A 22,194-nucleotide genomic window follows, 5' to 3' on the forward strand; every position below is an offset into this window, starting at 1 on the left:
GGTGTAACTGCAACCATTTTAACTGTGGGCAGCTGAAGCTGCTGCCTGATCACTTCCTGGATTTACACAGACACACAGAGGCACAACTCCAGCTCTGCAGCTCTCATTGGCCCTCTTATGACTCACTCCTCCTCCCTTCCTGGCAAACTTTCACCAGAGTGAGAGAGAGAGCTGTGCATGATGTCATAATCCTAGGCTAATGACCAGACAAGAAACAGGAAGTGGCCTGTATAAGGGATTTACTGGCAGAAAAAAAATGTTTTACTATATAAAGATAAAACCACAAGGGCAGAAGATTTAAAAGTTGAAAAAAAATGACTGAAGGTCTGTTTTAAGTAAAAATCAAATTGACACAGTCCCCACCCCTACACAAGCCTCTCTACCAGTCAATAAGGCCACCAAACACATAAAAAAACACATAAAAAGAGCAATAAAAAGGCTTGAATGGTAGAAGGATGCGCGACTAGGCTCAACTTTTATAAACTGAAAACTGAACTGAACAAAGACATATCAGTTTTTTCTTCTTAACCACTTCAGCCCCGGAAGATTTGGCTGCTGAATGACCAGGCCATTTTTTTGCGATACGGCATTGCGTCGCTTTAACTGACAATTGTGCGGTCATGCGGCGTTGCACCCAAACAAAATTGACGTCCTTTTTTTTCCCACAAATAGAGCTTTCTTTTGGTGGTATTTGATCATCTCTGCGGTTCTTATTTTTTTGCGCTATGAACAAAAAAAAAGACTGACAATTTTGAAAAAAGCACATTTTGTACTTTTTGTTATAATAAATACCCCCTATTTTTTTTTTTTAAAAAAAGGAAATTTTTTCCTCAGTTTAGGCCGATATGTATTCTTCTACATATTTTTGGTAATAAAAATCGCAATACGCGTATATTGTTTGGTTTGCGCAAAAGTTATAGCATCTACAAAATAGGGGAAAGATTTATGGCATTTTTATTATTATGTTTTTTATTAGTAATGGCGGCGATCTGCGACATTATGTCGGACAGATTGGACACTTTTATGGGACCATTGGCATTTATACAGCGATCAGTGCTAAAAAAAAATGCAGTGATTATTGTGTAAATGTCACTGGCAGGGAAGGGGTTAACACTAGGGGGCGATCAAGGGGTTAATTGTGTTCCCTAGGGAGTGATTCTAACTGTGTTAGGGTGGGACTGCCTGGGTGAGGAGTCTGAACGCTGTTCATACTTAGTATGAACAACAAATTGCTCTCCTCACCCCTGACAGCACGGAGATCTGTCTACATTGACAGATCTCCATTCTGTCTAAGTGTGGAGCAATTGCGAGTGCCTGGCGGTCTTTGCGACCATCGGGCACGCGCACTGGTTCCGGCGGCGGGCACACCCCCTAGTGGTCAAAAGGCGAACCGACGTACAGCTACGATGGTTCGCCCAGGGGGGCCAACCTGCCGCAGTATAACTGCGGCGGGTGGTCGGGAAGGGGTTAAAATATTAATAAATTACAATAAATATCAAATGTAGTCATACTCGCCTACTCTGTATAATGGTTTTGCACAGAGCAGCCCCGAGCCTCCTCTTCTGGGGTTTACTGCTGGCACTCCCCGCTTCTCCTCTTCTCTAAATGCACCCATAGCAAGCCGGCTGCAATGGAGGCATTTTTGCAGGCATGCTCCCAACCCGGGCTACACAGAGCAGGTAAGCATAACATGTTTGTTGTTGTTTTGTTTTTTTTAAATCGGAACCGTCAGGCTCCGTCCACACTTGTGTGACTTGTCATGCAACTTTGGACACAAAGTTGCATGAGATGTCGCAGATCATTGTTTTTAATGGCACCCGTTTGGATCCGATTTGATGCGACTTGAGTGCCAGAGAGTGTAAAGTTGCATCAAAAATTGCACTGGAAATCGTGCGACTTTGGAGTTGCACAAGTGTGAACAGAGCCTTAGTTATACTTTAATAAATCTAGCTCACTGCAATGGGCACAGTTTTTTTAGCTGTGTTGATTGACAAGGCCTACGACAAAAAAATCAAAAAAAAAATCACAAAAGTCATGGAAAGTGTCATTATAATGGGGGATTGTAATTATTCAGACATAGACTGGGCGGAGGGAACCGCACATTCATCTAAGGCTTGCCAGTTCCTAAATGTCTTGCAGGACAATTCCATGGGTCAGATGGTAAATGCACCAACTAGAAACAAAGCGTTACTGGATCTACTGATTACCAACAATACAGACCTGATCAGAGATGTGGAAATACGGGGACATTTAGGAAACAGCGATCACAGGTCAATTAGTTTTAGTATAAATCACACAAAAGGGAAACATAAGGGGAATACAAATACACTGAATTTCAAAAGAGCCAAATTCCCTAAACTTGTTCCTTGTTAGAAGATACCAAATGGGATAAAATCTTAGGAACAAAGAACACAGAGGAAAAGTGGGTATGCTTTAAGAGCATATTAAATAAAGGTATTAGCCAGTGCATCCCAATGGGAAACACATTTAAAAGAGCTAATAAAAGTCCTGGTGGCTTAACTCCAATGTAAAAATGCATATAAAAGCAAAGTAGAAGGCCTTCAAAAAATACAAGGCTGAGGAATCATTATCAGCATTCCAACTTAACAAAGAATGCAGCAAGAAATGTAAGGGTATAATCAGGGTGGCTAAGATATAACACGAAAGACACATAGCGGAGGAGAGTAAGAAAAATCCCAAGAAATTCATAAATAGTAAGAAAGGGAGGTCAGATCATATTGGTCCCATAAAGGTAATGTATTCTTCTCCTCAGTCTTCACAAGGGAATCGGGGGGGCTTCAGCAACCAAAACTGCAATGTTTATCCTCATGACATATCACAGGAAGCACCCTTCATGGCTAACAGAGGACAGAATTAGAAATAGACTTGAAAAAAAACAACATTAATAAGTCACCGGGACCAGATGGCTTATGCCCGTGGGTCCTTAAGGAACTCAGTCAAGTAATTGCCGGACCAGTGTTCCTAATTTTTATGAACAGTCTACTGACTGGAATGGTACCAGCTGATTGGAGAAATACCAATGTAGCACCAATATTTAAAAAAGGGCCAAGATACATCCCTGGGAATTACAGACCAGTTAGCCTAACATCAATAGTATGTAAACTCTTGGAGGGAATAAGGGATTATATACAAGACTTTAGTAATGAGAACGGTATCATTAGCAGTAATGAGCATGGACTCATGAAGAATCGTTCTTGCCAAACCAATCTATTAACCTTCTATGAGGAGGTGAGTTGCCATCTAGATAAAGCAGGGATCCTCAAACTACGGCCCTCCAGCTGTTGCAGAACTACACATCCCATGAGGCATTATAAAACTCTGACATTCACAGACATGACTAGGCATGATGGGAATTGTAGTTCCTGATCACCTGGGGGGCCGCAGTTTGAAGACCCCTGAGATAAAGGAAGGCCCGTAGACGTAGTGTATCTGGATTTTGCAAAAGCATTTTACACAGTTCCCCATAAACGTTTACTGTACACAGTAAGGTCCATTGGCATGGACCATAGGGAGAGTACATGGATTGAAAACTGGCTACAAGGGCGAGTTCAGAGGGTGGTGATATCGGAATGGTTCGGGGTGGAAAGTGGGGTTCCCCAGGGTTCTGTCCTGGGACCAATCCTATTTAATTTATTCATATACGACCTGGAGGATGGGATAAACAGCTCAATCTCTGTATTTGCAGACGATACTAAGCTAAGCAGGGCAATAACTTCTCCGCAGGATGTGGAAACCTTGCAAAAAGATCTGAACAAATTAATGGCAAATGAGGTTTAGTGTAGAAAATGTAAAATAATGCATTTGGGTGGAAAAAATATGAAAGCAACTCACTGGGGGGTGAACCTCTGGGGAATCTAGGATGGAAAAGGACCTGGGGGTCCTAGTAGATGATAGGCTCAGCAATGGCATGTAATGCCAAGCTGCTGCAAGCAAAGCAAACAGAATATCGGCATGCATAAAATAATTCTCCCGCTCTACAAGACTCTGGTTCATCCGCACCTGGAGTTTGCTATCCTCAGGAAGGATGTGCTGGAACTGGAGAGAGTCCAGAGAAGGGTAACAAAGCTAATAAAGGGTCTGGAGGATCTTAGTTATGAGGAAAGGTTGCGAGCACTGAACGTATTCTCTCTGGAGAAGAGACGCTTGAGAGGGGATATGATTTCAATTTTCAAAAAATTCTGTACTGGTAACCCCACAATAGGGATAAAACTTTTCCACGAAAGGGAATTTAATAAGACACGCGGCCATTCACTAAAATTTGAAGAAAAGCATTTTAACCTTAAGCTGCGTAGAGGGTTCTTTGCGACAAGAGCGGTAAGGATGTAGAATTCCCTTCCACAGGCGGTGGTCTCAGCGGGGGGCATCGATAAATTCAAAAAACTATTAGATAAGCACCTGAACAACCACAACATACAGGGATATACAATGTAATACTGACATAAAATCGCACACATAGGTTGGACTTGATGGACTTGTGTTTTTTTTCAACCTCGCCTACTATGTAACTAAGCATCTTGCATATATGTAAGATAAAAATATATACTCACTTATACACAGTTCCACCATTTCCATGACCTAGAATGTCACGATTCTGAATGTCAAGTTCATTAATCTATAGATAAAAGGAAAAAATAAACAGTCAGCTTTGTGTCCATCTGCAGATAAGTAGACAGGAACTACACAGATCGACATAACTAAAAACGAATAAAGCAAAATTATCAGACTTTATATAGCACCAATAGCGCTTTACAATATAAAGACAAACAGTAAAGCTACAATACAATTTGATCCAATAGGATTAGGAGGGCCCTGCTCCTAGGAGCTTACACTCTAAAAATCTAATATTTAGACACCAAAGGCCAAGGATGCAACAAGTGCATAAAATTCAAATGGCACCTAAATATTAGAGAGGAGCTAAAAAAGTGCAAAGACTACAGCCAGAGATAAAATAAGGGAATAAATAGAAAGGTGTTACAAGGGGGATTGTGTATGTTATTAGAGCACCACAACCACGAGCCAAGCATTTGGCTCACAGATGCAGTGTAGTCCCATTTACTTCAATGGACTAGTTTGACAGGCATTCTCACCTGTCAAACTCAATATACAGAGGTAAATAGACCATGGCCACAAAGCAACCCTCATATATTAAGTGGACGGGCAGGGCATTAAAACCGTGGCTCGACTTGCCTGTTTTTATCACCTCCTTGCTGCATGTGTAAACAAGGCCTTAGATCTACCAATAACTATTTAGTGCAAGGACCTGCCTGATTGGACAGAAGGTTTCTTGGACAATTTACATAGATCCTTAAATTACATAGTTTTGGTAAATCTAAAGTTTATTGTGCAGAAGGTGAGCGAGAGAGCGGAAGGGTAGTAGAATGGGCAGGTGAGAGAATGGGAGGGGAGGGGAGAGGGCAGAAGTATGAGCAGGAGAGAAGTAAAGAGAGTGGGTGGGAAAGTAGAGAGGGTGGGGGAAGAATATTCTGGAAGTAGACAGAGTGGCAGGGAGGTAGATAAGGTGAGTGAGAGAGTGGGAGGATCATAGAAAGGGTGGGCCGGAGAGTGGGGAGGAAAGTAGAGAGGGTGGGCTGGAGATTGGGGAGGAATGTAGAGAGGGTGGGCCGGAGAGTCGGGAGGAATGTAGAAAGGTGGGCCAGAGAGAGGGCAGGAAAGTAGAGAGAGTGGGCCAGAGAGTGGGGAGGGAAGTAGAGGAGGGTGGGCCAGAGAGTGGGGAGGGAAGTAGAGGAGGGTGGGCCAGAGAATAGGGAGGAAGGTAGAAAGGGTGGGCCGGAGAGTGGGGAGGAAAGGAAAGAGGGCGGGCCAGAGAGTGGGAAGGAACGTAGAGAGGGTGGGCCGACTAATGGGGAGGGAAGTAGAGAGGGTGGGCCGGAGAGTGGGGAGGGAAGTAGAGAGAGTGGGCCAGAGAGTGGGGAGGGAAGTAGAGGAGGGTGGGCCAGAAAGTGGAGAGGGAAGTAGAGGAGGCTGGGCCAGAGAGTGGGGAGGGAAGTACAGGAGGGTGGGCCGGAGAGTGGGAAGGAAGGTAGGGAGCATAGGCCAGAGAGTGGGAAAGGAAGTAGAGAGGGTGGGCCGGAGAGTGGGGAGAGAAGAGGAGGGTGGGCCAGAGAGTGGGGAGGGGAGAAGAGGAGGGTGGGCCGGAGAGTGGGGAGGGGAGAAGAGGAGGGTGGGCCGGAGAGTGGGGAGGGGAGTAGAGGAGGGTGGGCTGGAGAGTGGGGAGGGAAGTAGAGGAGGGTGGGCCGGAGAAAGGGAAGGGAAGTAGAGAAGGCGGGCCAGAGAGTGAGAAGGAACGCAGAGAGGGTGGGCCGACTAGTGAGGAGGGAGGTAGAGAGGGTGGGCCGGAGAGTGGGAAGGGGAGTAGAGAGGTTGGGCCGGAGAGTGGGGAGGGAAGTAGAGAGGGGTTGGCCGGAGAGTGGGAAGGTAGTTAGAGAGAGTGTGCCAGGGAGTAGGAGGGAAGTAGACAGGGTGGGAGAGAGTGGGGGATTAAAAGTACTGAGGGTGGGAAAGAGAGTGGGAAAGAAAGAGACTTAGAGGGCCGTAGAGAAGGTGAGTGAAAGAGTGGGAGGGAAGTAGAGAGGGTGGGCTGGAGAGTGGGAGGGAGCTAGAGAGGGCGAGTTGGAGAGTGGGAGGAAAGTAGGGAGGGTGGGCCGGAGAAAGGGAAGGGAAGTAGAGAGGGCGGGCCAGAGAGTGGGAAGGAATGCAGAGAGGGTGGGCCGACTAGTGAGGAGGGAAGAAGAGAGGGTGGGCCGGAGAGTGGGAAGGGAAGTAGAGAGGTTGGGCCGGAGAGTGGGAAGGGAAGTAGAGAGCATGGGCCGGAGAGTGGGAAGGGAAGTAGAGAGCGTGGGCCGGAGAGTGGGAAGGGAAGTAGAGAGCGTGGGCCGGAGAGTGGGAAGGGAAGTGGAGAGGGTGTGCCGGAGGGTGGGGAGGGAAGTGGAGAGGGTGGGCCGGAGGGTGGGGAGGGAGGTAGAGAGGGTGGGCCAGGGAGTGGGAGGGAAGTAGAGAGGGTGGGAGAGAGTGGGGGATTAAAAGTACTGAGGGTGGGAAAGAGAGTGGGAAAGAAAGAGACTTAGAGGGCCGTAGAGAAGGTGAGTGAAAGAGTGGGAGGGAAGTAGAGAGGGTGGGCTGGAGAGTGGGAGGGAGCTAGAGAGGGCGAGTTGGAGAGTGGGAGGAAAGTAGGGAGGGTGGGCCGGAGAAAGGGAAGGGAAGTAGAGAGGGCGGGCCAGAGAGTGGGAAGGAATGCAGAGAGGGTGGGCCGACTAGTGAGGAGGGAAGAAGAGAGGGTGGGCCGGAGAGTGGGAAGGGAAGTATAGAGGTTGGGCCGGAGAGTGGGAAGGGAAGTAGAGAGCATGGGCCGGAGAGTGGGAAGGGAAGTAGAGAGCGTGGGCCGGAGAGTGGGAAGGGAAGTAGAGAGCGTGGGCCGGAGAGTGGGAAGGGAAGTGGAGAGGGTGTGCCGGAGGGTGGGGAGGGAAGTGGAGAGGGTGGGCCGGAGGGTGGGGAGGGAAGTAGAGGAGGGTGGGCCGGAGAGTGGGGAGGGAGGGAGAGAGGGTGGGCCAGGGAGTGGGAGGGAAGTAGAGAGGGTGGGCCGGAGAGTGGGAGAGAAGTAGGGAGGGTGGGAGAGAAGTAGGGAGGGTGGGAGAGAAGTAGGGAGGGTGGGAGGGAAATAGAATAGACAGGTGAATGAAGGGGAGGGAAGTGGAGATGGCGGAAGAGAGAGCGGGATGCAACTAGGGAAATCAGGAGGGAAGTGGAGAGGGCTGGAGAGAGAGTGGGGTGGAATGAGAGAAGGTGAGTGAGAGTGGTAGGGAAGAAGAGAAGGTGAGTGAGAGTGGGATGGAGGCAGAGAGATTGGAAGGAAGGTAGAGAGGTCAGGAGAAAGAGTGGGAGGGAAGCAGGGAGAGTGCTAGTGACTTACCGAGGGTGGGAAAGAGTAGAGGGAGGGAAGTAGAATGGGCACAGAGAGGGTGGGAGGGTAAGGAGAGAGGGTGGGGGAGAGAATAGGATGTAAGTAGAGCCAGTTGGAGACTGGAGGAAAGTAGAGAAGGTGATTGAGAGAGTGGGAGGGAAGTAGAGAGGATGGAAGAGAGTGGAGGATGGAAGTACTGAGGGTAGGAGGGAAACAGAGAGGTTAGGAGAGTAAGTGGGAGGGAAGTAGAATGGGCAGGTGTGAGAATGGGAGGAAAGGGGGAGAGAGAGGGTCGGGAAGAGAGCAGGGTGGAAGTAGATAATCCAGGACAGAAGTAGAGAGAGTGGGGGGAAAGTAGAGAGGGCGGGGAGAGAATAGGAAGGAAGTAGAGCCGGTCAGAGAAAGTGGGATGGAATTAGAGAAGGTGAGTAAGAGTGGGGAGGGGAGTAGAGAGGGTGGGCAGGAGAGTGGGGAGGGAAGTAGAGAGGGTGGGCAGGAGAGTGGGCAGGGAAGTAGAGAGGGTGGGCAGGGAAGTAGAGAGGGTGGGCAGGGAAGTAGAGAGGGTGGGCAGGGGAGTGGGAAGAGAAGTAGAGAGGGTGAGCAGGAGAGTGGGAAGGGATGTAGAGTGGGAAGGGATGTAGAGTGGGAAGGGATGTAGAGTGGGAAGGGATGTAGAGTGGGAAGGGATGTAGAGTGGGAAGGGATGTAGAGTGGGAAGGGATGTAGAGTGGGAAGGGATGTAGAGTGGGAAGGGATGTAGAGTGGGAAGGGATGTAGAGAGGGAAGGGATGTAGAGAGGGAAGGGATGTAGAGAGGGAAGGGATGTAGAGAGGGTGGGTGGGAGGTAGCGTGGGTGGGGACAAATTAAATAAGGCGGGGGGGAGAATAGGAGGGATGTAGAGAGAATGCAAAAGAGAATGGGAGGGAAATAGAAATGGGGGGGAAGTAGAAAAGGTGGGACAAAAGTAGAGCAGGTGGGTAGTGGAGAGGGTGGGAGAGAAGCAGAGAGGGTGGGTAGTAGAGATGGTGGGTAGTAGAGAAGAAGGTGGGTAGTAGAGAGGGTGGGTAGTAGAAAGGGCGGGTAGTAGAAATGGTTTGTAGTAGAGGGTGGGGAGAGAGAGAGAGTAGAAGAGAAGAAAGGAAGGCGAGAGTGAGGATAAAAAGGGTGAGGGAATGAGTGAGGAGGGAATGAGGATGGAGTGGAGAGACAGCAGTGAAGAATGACTTCCAAAGAGCAGACATTGTAACAATCGGAGAGAAAGGCCAAAAAATTGTGAATACAGTGAAAGAAAAAAAATTAAAAACAAAATGGGTGGGGGGGGTAAGAGGAAGTAAGAGAAAAAGGAGGGAGAGAGAGTCAGGAGATAGAGAGAAGAAGGGAGTAGGAGAGAGAAGTAAGAAAAAGACAGAGACACGATAAAAGAGGAAAGTATGAAGATAGAATGATCAGCGATACGGGAAGAATCGAGGGGAAAATCCCAAGAAATAAACTGTCAAATATAAGAAGACAGAGGAGGGGGAAAATGGCGTGTTTGTTGGGGGGGGGGGGGGGGGATGATTGACAAGAGAGGGAAGTATACTTACTCAGGGACGGGGAGAGAATATCGGGAGACGAGAGCGGGAAATGAGTGACGGAGGAAGAGAGTGTCAAGCTTTGGATGTAAAGTGTCAGGGAAAAGCAACTTGGGGCCATAAACAACACAAGCCCAGGTCATTTCAAGTTCAGCTGCAAGAACAGCAAGATCAATACAACATTTGCCGTCCAATTTATAAAAGGTGATACCAAGGGACAGAGCGATGGAAAGTTTAATGACAATTTGTTTGCCTGGGTCATTTCATTAAAGTTTGATAAAAGGTGTCAGGATGGGATGATATATCCGAGGTGCGGAGGGTCACAACAGGGGAGGGAAGATGTGTGTGGGGGGGGGGGATCTTCAGCGACTCCGGTGGACACTACGGAGCGGCCTGTTTAATGCGCGTTCCATCAAGAATCTGAAGGTTAACGGTGAGGTTTATGTGTGCAAAACAGCCCACCCTGAAACATGCATCATAAACCATCATAATTCTACTATAAAGAGAGAGGTAATGCCGCATGAACCAATATCTCCGAGTGCAAAAATCACAGCATGTTGACCGCTTGAGATTTTGTTGCGAAAATACTTTTTTAGGTATGCAAATAACCAGCAGCCGTAAATTGCATGAATCGTCTAGCATAACTAAAGGTTTCCACATACAGACCAATAATCTGCCATAGTACCTTGCTTCTGATCGAATTTCCCAAAATTCAGTCTACTCAAACTGGCTACATACAGATTTTTTTTTTTTACTTGAACATTTGTACGAAAATTTTGGAAAAATTGTTACATTTCTTTCCTGCCCTCCCGACCTGCTAGTCCAATGGAATTCCAGACGCATTAAACAGGTTTCATTGAATTATGTACAAGTTTTTCCCAAAATAACCACTTGGCCCTCCGGAAGATTTACCCCCCCCCCCCCCCCCTTCATGACCAGGACATTTTTTGCGATACGGCACTCCGTTACTTTAACTGGCAATTTCGTCCAAAGAATTTTCCTCCAATTTTCGTATAGTGTGTACACAACTTTCGACAGCCGATTCCGAATTCTCGTACGAAAATTCCCGAAGGGACAAACTCCGAAATGTTTCTCGTACGGGAACAGAACGAAGCGATTTTCGTTTAACCACTTCAGCCCCGGAAGATTTGGCTGCTCAGGGACCAGAGTATTTTTTTTAGCGAAACGGCACTGCGTTATTTTAACTGGCAATTGCGCGGTCGTGCGACGCTGTACATAAATAAAATGGATGGACTTTTTTCCCCACAAATAGATCTTTCTTTTGGTGGTATTTGATCACCTCTGCGTTGTTTATTTTTTGCGCTATAAACAAAAAAAGGCTGACAATTCTGAAAAAAAATAAAAAAATAATTTTACTTTCTGCTATAAAACAATAAAAAAAAAAAAAAAAAAATCTAATTTCTTCATCAGTTTAGGCCAATAAGGTTTTCTTCTACATATTTTTGGTAAAAAAAAAAAAAAAAAATCCCAATAAGCGTATATTGATTGGTTTGCGCAAAAGTTTTAGCATCTAAAAACTATGGGATATTTTTTTTTTTTTTACTAGTAATGGCGGTGATCAGCGACTTATAGCCAGACATCGATATTGCGACAGGACAGACAATCTGACACTTTTTGGGAACCAGTGACACTAAAGTGGGGTACACACTAAGAAAATCGGGCAAACGTTCGTCTGATTTTTCTCGATGTTTCACATCAAATTGGAACAGATGAAAGAAAATTCGTACGGCAAAGGCTTTTTTTTTTTGTTGTTGTTGTTTATTGTTTCTGATCATGCGCAGTCTCTCTTTTCAGATTTTTCTTGTATGAAAATCGCACGAAAACGGTACACATTATCCACTTGCTGACCAGCTGCCGTGATTATACTGCGGCAGGCTGGCACGATCCCGCGCGCCGTCGTAGCTGTACGTCGGCTCCTTAAAGCGGGATAGCAGGCGCGCGCACGCTGAGGAATGTGTGCCGTTCTCATACGATTTTCATACAAGAAAAATATCCCGCTTTAAGGAGCCGACATACAGCTACGACGGCTCGCTGGATCGTGCCAACCTGCCGCAGTATAATGACGGCGGGTGGTCGGCAAGTGGTTAATGTGTACCGTTTTCGTACGATTTCCATACAAGAAAATTCTGCACTGCGGGGGTGCCGATGCTCGTGATCGGGATGACCGCCGGCCACGAGCGATCGCGGGCATGAGAGGCAGAACAGGGACGTATGTGTGTGTGTGTGTGTGTAAACATACAAATCCCTGTTCTGTTTTGAGAGGAGATGCAGATCGTGAGTTTCTAATATCTAGGAATCACGATCTGTCATCTCCTATAGCAAGTCCCCTCCCCCCACAGTTAGAACACACAGTCAGGGAACACAGTTAACCCCTTGATCGCCCCCTTGTGTTAACCCCTTCCCTGCCAGGGACATTTATACAGTAATCAGTGCATTTTTATAGCACTGATCGCTGTATAATTGTCAAGCTTTCCAAAAATGTGTCAAAAGTGTCCAATGTACCCGCCATAATGTCGCAGTCACGATAAAAATCGCAGATCGCCGCCATTACTAGTAAAAAAATAATAAAAATGCCACAAATCTATGCCTTATTTTGTAAACGCTATAACTTTTGGGCAAACCAATCAATATACGCTTATTGGGATTTTTATTACCAAAAATATGTAGAAGAATACATATCGGTCTAAAGTGAGGAAAAAATTAGCTTTTATTTAAAAAAAAAAATGGGGATATTTATTATAGCAAAAAGTACAAAATATTGTGTTTTTTTTTTCAAAATTGTCGCTCTTTTTTTGTTGATAGTGCAAAAAAAAAAAAAAAAACCGCAGAGATGATCAAATACCACCAAAACAAAGCTCTATTTGCGGGAAAAAAAGGACTTCAATTTTGTTTGGGTACAACATCGCATGACCGCGCAATTGTCAGTTAAAGCGACGCAGTGCGGAATCGCTAAAAGTGTTCTGGTCATTGAGCAGCCAAATCTTCCGGGGCTGAAGTGGTTAAATGAAAATCGCTTCGTTCTGTTCCCAGACAAGAAACATTTTAGAGTTTGTTCCTTTCGTGAATTTTCGGACGAGAATTCGGAATCGGCTGTCGATCAGAAAATCGTACAAAAATTCTTTGGACGAAAATGTTCTCCCCATTTTCTTATAGTGTGTATGAGCCTAAAGTCCCGTACACACGATCAGAAAATTGTACGAAAAATAGCACTTTCGAAGCGATCGTACGATAATCGGATCATTAGTGCAGAGCTTTTTCGAGAGCTGATCATGACAGTTCACCCGATATTATTCTATCGGACATGCACAAATTTTTTTTTTCCATGCGATGCCGGATCGTACAATTTTCTTTTTTTAATCAGTACAGCTGTCGTTCGAAAATGCAATACAACACATGACATCACTTCCGAATTTTTATTCTGTCGTACGGGACTTTGTGACTTTCGTCAACTTTTCAGATTCGATCCGAGATTAGCATGAAAAAAAATAAACGGACGATCATTCGTCCGATAATCTCATCATGTGTACCGGGCTTTAATACAACGATCAATACCAAAAATATACACTGTGACTCTACTGACACTGAATGGGAATGGGTTAAATGTCTAGGGCTATCAAAGGGTTAACGGTGTGCCTAGCCATAATACAAGAGATGGTCAGAGACTGCAGACATGATACAGGAGATGGTCAGAGACTGCAGACATGGTACAGGAGACGGTCAGAGACTGCAGACATGATACAGGAGTTGGTCAGAGACTGCAGACATGATACAGGAGATGGTCAGAGACTGCAGACATAATACAGGAGATGGTCAGAGACTGCAGACATGGTACAGGAGACGGTCAGAGACTGCAGACATGGTACAGGAGACGGTCAGAGACTGCAGACATGATACAGGAGTTGGTCAGAGACTGCAGACATGATACAGGAGAGGGTCAGAGACTGCAGACATGATACAGGAGATGGACAGAGACTGCAGACATCATACAAGAGAGGGTCAGAGACTGCAGACATGATACAGGAGTTGGTCAGAGACTGCAGACATGATACAGGAGTTGGTCAGAGACTGCAGACATGATACAGGAGATGGACAGAGACTGCAGACATCATACAAGAGAGGGTCAGAGACTGCAGACATGATACAGCAGATGGTCAGAGACTGCAGACATGATACAGCAGATGGTCAGAGACTGCAGACATGATACAGCAGATGGTCAGAGACTGCAGACATGATACAGGAGTTGGTCAGAGACTGCAGACATGATACAGGCGATGGACAGAGACTGCAGACATCATACAAGAGAGGGTCAGAGACTGCAGACATGATACAGCAGATGGTCAGAGACTGCAGACATGATACAGCAGATGGTCAGAGACTGCAGACATGATACAGCAGATGGTCAGAGACTGCAGACATGATACAGGAGTTGGTCAGAGACTGCAGACATGATACAGGAGATGGTCAGAGACTGCAGACATCATACAAGAGATGGTCAGGACTGCAGACATGGTACAGGAGACGGTCAGAGACTGCAGACATGATACAGGAGTTGGTCAGAGACTGCAGACATGATACAGGATATGGTCAGAGACTGCAGACATCATACAGGAGTTGGTCAGAGACTGCAGACATGATACAAGAGATGGACAGAGACTGCAGACATCATACAAGAGAGGGTCAGAGAATGCAGACACGATACAAGAGAGGGTCAGAGAATGCAGACATCATACAAGAGATGATTAGGGATTGCAGACATAATACAGGAGATGGTCAGAGACTGCAGACACGATACAGGAGATGATCGGAGAATGCAGACATGATACAAGAGATGATTAGAGACTGCAGACATAATACAAGAGATGGTCAGAGACTGCAGACACGATACAGGAGATGATCGGAGAATGCAGATATGATACCAGAGATGATTAGAGACTGCAGACATAATACAAGAGATGGTCAGAGACTGTGGACATGATTACAAGAGATGGTCAGAGACTGTGGCCATACTGCAAGAGACTTTTGAAGACTGAACTTGCTATAGGACTTGTCGGAGTCATAGAATGGAGACATTACATGAGACTGCCAAAAAAATCACTGCTATAATGGAGCAATAGGGAAACACAGATTAGTGTCCTCAAGGGCCATGAGGACTGCACAAAAAGAAAAAAAAAAGGGCCCCAGTTTGGGCACCAGGGCCCTATATTGTTCACTGAAAATACCTATTCTTTAGTAATGTGTATTGAGAAAGAACATATCAAACAGATGGGTATTGTGTATACTTTTGCACTTTCCAGCTTTAGTAAATAAACCCCATTGTGTACTTAAAAGTGGGTATGCCTGTATGTTGGTGTTCTATAGATACGTGGTGCTTTTACTGTATTGTAAAGCTAGGCCCTACAACAAAACACAGAAAACTCTCATTGACATGCCTTACAAATACACATCAAACATACACGTGGGCCAGCATTCTGAACTGTACTTTCCAAAGATACTGTGACTAACCTAATGCATGGCAGCAGACTCGGGTTCATTATTTGGCGATCAGATGCAGCTAAAACCAATGAAATTTCTGCTGAACTCTCAGCATCCTACAACATCACAATCAGTAAATTTAAAGTGAACAAGGGGGGGGGGGGCTCTCCTCGGAGTAACAACAATGCTTCCTATCAAGTGCTGACACTATCAATAAGCGATCAATACCAGTATTCACCCAGAGTGACAGGAAAGAAATAAATATTTATACCACATAACCTGTATCAATGCAGCACTATTTCTGCCTTGTCAATATCTGATTAACTTGAGCAATGGCTTCTCGTTTTCTATAATGATTAATAACGAGTGATATTAACCCTACAGCTGCAGGCAGCTTACCTATCGCAACAATTAGATGCCGGTCATAATCCAAAAGAGACACGGGTCATCTAGTGCGGTGGCTTCCATTTCCAACCCAAGTCCTCAAGCACCCCCAACAGGTCATGTTTTCAGGATTTCCTTCGCCTCGCACAGGTGCTTAAAATCAATAGCTTTGTCTTTATGACCACTTTTTTGTCTAAAGGAAATTCCCAAAACACGGCCTGTTGGGGCTGCTTGAGGACTGAGGTTGGGATCCACTGTTCTAGATGTTAGTGTTTGAGCAGACTCCGGACCCAATGTATCAAAGCAAACCAAATGTTAGTCTAACCCAGGAGGTCTCCAAACTTCCCAAACAAAAGGGACAATCTACTGTCCTTCAGGCTTTAGGAGGGCCAGACTGTTTCCAGTGGGAATAGAAAAATGCCCCGGCGTCGGTGGCAGTAAACAATACTTAATCATTGGTGTTAGTGGGAGGAACAGTGCCTCATCATTGGCGGGAAGAATAGTGCCCCATCATTGGTATCAATGAGAGTAATAGGGCCCCATCATTGGTATTAGTGGGAGGAATGGTGCCCCATCATTGGTATCAGAAGGAGGAATGGTGCCCCATCATTGGTATCAGTGGGAGGAATCATTTCCCATCATTGGTATCAGTGAGAGGAATAGTGCCCCATCATTGGTATCAGTGGAAGGAATAGTGCCCCATCATTGTGGTCAGTGGAAGGAATAGTGCCCTATAGTTGGTGTCAGTGGGGAAAATAGTGCCCCATCATTGGGGTCGGTGGGAGGAATAATGCCCCATCATTGGTATTAGTGGGAGAAAAAGTTCTCCATCATTGGTATCAGTGGAGGAATAGTTCTTCATCATTGTGGTCAGTGGAAGGAATAGTGCCCTATCGGTGTTAGCGGGGGGAATAGTGCCCATTCATTGGGGTCAGTGGGAGGAATACTGCCCCATCATTGGTACTAGTGGAAGGAATAGTACCCCATCATTGGTATCAGTGGGAGTAATAGTATCCCATCATTGGGGTCAGTGGAAGGAATAATGCCCCATCTTCAGCATTCGTGAGAGGAATAGTGCTCCATCATTGTGTCAGTGGGAGGAATAGTGCCCCGTCATTGGTGTCAGTGCAAGGAATAGCGCCCCATTATTGGAGTCAGTGGAAGGAATAGTGCCCCATCATTGGTATTAGTGGGAGAAATACTGCCCCATCATTGGTATTAGTGGGAGAAATACTGCCCCATCATTGGCATCAGTGGGAGGAATGGTGCCCCAAGGGCCACGTAAAGGCATGCAAAGGGCCAAATCTGGCACCTGGGCCACAGTTGGAGACCACTGGTCTAACTGATCCTTTCTCAACCTTTTTATTCCAGAGGAACCCTTAAAATAATTTGAAGGTCTCAGGGTACCCCTGGTAAAACCATATCATTGTAGGTCAGTGGGAAAATGCATGTAGATTACTGGTCTCTACAGAACTATGCAAGCACCAAAAAAATGGAAGGTCTGTCAACCAGCCACAGCTCAAGGAACCCCTAACAACCTCTTGAGGAACCCCAGGATCCATGAAACCTTCATTGAGATTGGCCCGGTCTAACCCCTATCAGCCATTTAGGTTTTGTCTTTCATTTTGATCGCACAGATTTGGAGGATCAAACCTGAACTATCATTGGCTGCTTGAGAAATCAAATTTTGGGCCTGGCTCCAGTCTTTGAAAATTAGCCCGGTGGTGCGTGTTCATTAGGTATGTGAGAAGTGGTGCACAGCAGCAAGCATGTAGATTACTGGTCTCTACAGAACTATGCAAGCACCAAAAGAATGGAAGGTCGGTCAACCAGCCACAGCTCAAGGAACCCCTAACAACCTCTTGAGGAACCCCAGGGACCCATGGAACTTTCATTGAGATTGGCCCGGTCTAACCCCTATCAACTATTTAGGTTTTGTCTTTCATTTGATCACTCAGATTTGAGGATGCAAACCTGAAATATCATTGGCTACTTTTTGTTTGGCTCCAGTCTTTGTAAATTATCCTGGTGGTGCGTGTTCATTAGGTATGTGAGCAGTGGTGCATAGCAGCAATCATGTAGATCACTGGTCTCTACACGGCGGAGTTAGTGTCCACTGGGTGAGTAAATGGAGAGTGTGTCTGATAGATGTGTGTTTAGTAAGTGGAGGAGAACAGAGGAGGGGGGGGGGGGGGAGGAGGGGCGGCTTAATTGTCTTCTTGACATGCTCAACTATGAAGACTTGATTCATGAAATGCCGATGAGTCTTGGAGGGGGTCACTGAGGGAAGGCGTTGAGATAATTAAGATTTCAAGCGTCTGAACAAGGAAGGGAAGTGAGCAGCAGTTAGGAAATCAATAAGACCCTTTTATTTGCAGTGACACAGATGTCTTGGCCAATTGATCCTAATAGGCAGGCTTGATAGCATCGGGCAGCTGCCTCCCTAGAGCAGCCAGAGGGAGCCTGCTGCTCCTCATATGCGCAAATCCCACGCGTCGCTTTATACAGGCAACGGAGCTGGACCAGAGATAGTTACACAAACATTGCAAGTGCCAGATGCAAAACCAGCACAAAAGGATGCTTCAGTGAGAATGTCCTCTCCTATGTTGCAGGGGGTGCTTTTCTCCACGGGGGGGATCAATGCTAATCTCACAACTGTAAAACTATAACCAACGTTTGGTTAATTACTTTTTTTTTTGAAGTGTCTTTTCGATATTAGACGGCCCACTCGGTACTATGATCACAGTTACTTTATCACGACCCTTGCCCATCACTGAAGCAGCAACCAGCTGTCAATCAAGTGGAAAAAAAAATATGTCAGCACTATACAGGAGGACATCACTGTGCGCCACGCTCGTTATTCCATGACTGCAAGCTGACATTGCTAATGGGGGCCGCACATTCTGTCCTCATTCATGTGGTCATGACCAGAGACTTCACCAAAAATAGGTCAGGAGAAGCCTAAGGTATGTGCTGCACATCTGACTCGGCTGAGGGCAGATGGAGCAATAGGAATTGCTTTGTGTTGCGGCCACTATATAAATTCCAAGCAATGAATGCTCCTGTACCTGCGCTTCCTGTAGATAGGGACACACATGCTGGTTGTTAGATGGATAATATACAGTATTTATTGGCGTATAACACTCACTTTTTCACCATGGAAATCGGGTGCAAATAGCGCGTGCGTGTTTATACGCCAATACTTCAATTTTAGCCGCCTCGGAGGGGGCAGGGAGGGGGACGGGACGAGCGCCGTCAAATTACATACAGTGAGAATCTCCAGTTTACTTGGCGGCCTCTGTAATAGGAAGTCCCGTCTCCTGGGCCGCCATTGGACCAGTGTTCTGTCTATCATAGGAGATTCTCACTGTATGTAATTTGTAGGCACTCATCCCGCCCCCCTCCCTGTCTCCTCTAGGCTGCAGATGGGCATCGATCAGGCTGCACTAATGGCAATGGCGAGGCTCCTGCATTGATGGCAATGGCGAGGCTGCTGCAATGATGGCAATGGCGAGGCTGCTGCATTGATGGCAAATGGCGAGGCTGCTGCATTGATGGCAATGGCGAGGTTGCTGCATTTGAGGCAATGGCGAGGCTGCTGCACTGAGGCAATGGCGAGGCTGCTGCACTGAGGCAATGGCGAGGCTGCTGCATTGATGGCAATGGCGAGGCTGCTGCATTGATGGCAATGGCGAGGTTGCTGCATTGATGGCAATGGCGAGGTTGCTGCATTTGAGGCAATGCCGAGGCTGCTGCATTTGAGGGCAATGCCGAGGCTGCTGCATTTGAGGCAATGCCGAGGCTGCTGCATTTGAGGCAATGCCGAGGCTGCTGCATTTGAGGCAATGCCGAGGCTGCTGCATTTGAGGCAATGCCGAGGCTGCTGCATTTGAGGCAATGCCGAGGCTGCTGCATTGATGGCAATGCCGAGGCTGCTGCATTGATGGCAATGCCGAGGCTGCTGCATTGATGGCAATGCCGAGGCTGCTGCATTGATGGCAATGCCGAGGCTGCTGCATTGATGGTAATGCCGAGGCTGCTGCATTGATGGCAATGCCGAGGCTGCTGCATTGATGGTAATGCCGAGGCTGCTGCATTGATGGCAATGCCGAGGCTGCTGCATTGATGGCAATGCCGAGGCTGCTGCATTGATGGTAATGCCGAGGCTGCTGCATTGATGGCAATGCCGAGGCTGCTGCATTGATGGCAATGCCGAGGCTGCTGCATTGATGGCAATGCCGAGGCTGCTGCATTGATGGCAATGCCGAGGCTGCTGCATTGATGGCAATGCCGAGGCTGCTGCATTGATGGCAATGCCGAGGCTGCTGCATTGATGGCAATGCCGAGGCTGCTGCATTGATGGCAATGCCGAGGCTGCTGCATTGATGGCAATGCCGAGGCTGCTGCATTGATGGCAATGGCGAGGCTGCTGCATTGATGGCAATGCCGAGGCTGCTGCATTGATGGCAATGCCGAGGCTGCTGCATTGAGGCAATGGCGAGGCTGCTGCACTGATGGCAATGCCGAGGCTGCTGCATTGATGGCAATGGCGAGGCTGCTGCATTGATGGCAATGGCGAGGCTGCTGCATTGATGGCAATGGTGAGGCTGCTGCATTGATGGCAATGGCGAGGCTGCTGCATTGATGGCAATGGCGAGGCTTCAGATGGGCACTGACCCCTATTTTTCTTGAAACTTCCTTATATAAAATTTAAGATTTTTCCTGAAATTTCCCTCTTAAAATGCATGTGCGTGTTATACGCCGATAAATACGGTAATAGATAGAAAGTTGCAGTGGATGTGTGAAACCGGCCATAGACAAATTTCTGCTGAACCGGCTGATGAGATTTCAACCACGTCTCAGGGCACCCCCTGGTGAAACCAATTAGTTGTGGGTCAGTGGGAAAAATGCACCTTACATTGGTTGTCAGCGGGATGAATACCCCCCTACAGTGTGATGGTCAGAAGCCACCCTTACAGACAGCTAAAAAAAATATCATGGTGTCATGCCGCTGGCTCTACCAAGTGCCATTGTCCCCGGAACTATGCAAGCACCATTAAATGGGAGGTCAGTCAACCACAGCCCAAGGAACCTCTAGGAACCTGTGAAGAAAGATTCTATGGAACCCTTGTTGAAAATTGTCACTTCAACCCCATTATCAACCAATTAGGTTTTGTCTTTCATTTTTCTTGCACAGGTTTTGAAGATCAAACCTGAAATATCATTGGCTGCTCGAGAAACCAAATTTTCGTTTTGCTCCAGTCTTTGTAAATAAGCCCGGCGGTGCACACTCATTAGGTATATGTGCAGTGCTACATAGCAGTAAGCATGTAGATTACTGGTCTCTACAGAACTATGCAAGCATTGAATCAAAAAGGGCTGGCAACTCGGATGCTCTTGAATAAAAGTCCTTTAATGGTTACATGGGTACACGGGTACAGGCTATACGCTGACGCGTTTCGGCTAAGAAGCCTTCATCAACGCAAGCACCATAAAATGGAAGGACAGTCAACCAACCACAGCTCAAGGAACCCCAGGGATCCGTGAAACTTTCACTGAGATTGGCCGGTCTAACCCCTATCAACCATTTAGGTTTTGTCTTTGATTTTGGTAGCACGGATTTGGGCTGGCTGGATGTATCCAAGTTGATCGATCGATTAACTGGGGACTACCAGCCTGTCGGATTTTGCATACGATTATTGCTGGCGACTATTATAGCTGCTAGTAGTAATCACTGTGTTTCTCCCGGCGAGGACAGCTTCCTCCACATCACCGGGAGAACAAAATGGCTCCGCAGGAGGGATTCCCCCATCAACACTGACTGACTCTGTTTATGGCAGGCCTTAGTTATAACATAGATAGACAGACAGACAATCACGCTTTTTATTTTTTCTAGATGTTATATTAAAGTTTTTTTTCACTTTTGTATAAAACTTTTATTTTACACACATTTACTATAGGATGCTTCCATACAGTGATCACAGAGGATAAGAAAAGATTATACATCCTTCTTCATACTGCTCCACCTTCAAGTTAACCCCTTTGGTTGCTTACGGTATAACGCCTCAAAGCAAGGTCCATAAAGACATGGATGAGCGAGCTTGGGGTGGAGGAACTTGACTGGCCTGCACAGAGTCCTGACCTCAACCCGATAGAAAACCTTTGGGATGAGTTAAAGCAGAGACTGCAAGCCAGGTCTTCTCATCCAACATCAGTGCCTGACCTCACAAATGCTCTTCTGGAAGAATGGTCAAACATTCCCATAGACACACTCCTAAACCTTGTGGACGGCCTTCCCAGAAGAGTTGAAGCTGTTATAGCGGTAAAGGGCGGGCCAACTCAATATTGAACCCTACGGACTAATGCCTCGTACACAAGTTCCGTTTATCAGATTATAAAAATCGCTTTCCGATTGATCGTTTGGTAATCTGATCGTTGGTACGCAGCTTTCGACAGCCGATCAAAGACATTTCGTCCAACAAAATCCGAAAGGACGAAAACGAAAACTTTGCTCGAACGACAGCCCGTCGTACGACAATTGTTTAATCAGTACAGTATGTGTCCGCTAAAAATCGATAGACGAACACCATACATGATCGGAAACAGGAAAATAAACCAGAATTGTACAACAAAAAGCTTACTTTTCGTAGAGCACATTTTGCACTGTTGTATTCGATATTAGTTTTATGCAACAAAATGCGAACGATACGTCGTACGATAATCGGAACGTGTGTACGAGGCATTAGGCCTGGTACACACGATCGGATTGTTGGCCAACAAAGCGTCAGACTTTTATCCGAAGGGCA

The 22,194-nt window shown here is 46.6% G+C and overlaps 1 protein-coding gene across 1 annotated transcript in view; it reads right to left on the reverse strand.

Annotated features, from left to right (window-relative positions):
• Window positions 1–22,194, reverse strand: part of MAP2K5 (mitogen-activated protein kinase kinase 5) — a 252,191-nt gene that overhangs the window by 153,154 nt on the left and 76,843 nt on the right. Inside the window, exon 8 of the mRNA XM_073618284.1 lies at window positions 4,569–4,633. Coding sequence (XP_073474385.1) covers window positions 4,569–4,633 — 65 coding nt within the window. The remainder of the gene's footprint in view (window positions 1–4,568; window positions 4,634–22,194) is intronic.

The sequence above is a fragment of the Aquarana catesbeiana genome, linkage group LG03 (genome assembly GCF_042186555.1).
Source record: "Aquarana catesbeiana isolate 2022-GZ linkage group LG03, ASM4218655v1, whole genome shotgun sequence".
NCBI lineage: Eukaryota > Metazoa > Chordata > Amphibia > Anura > Ranidae > Aquarana > Aquarana catesbeiana.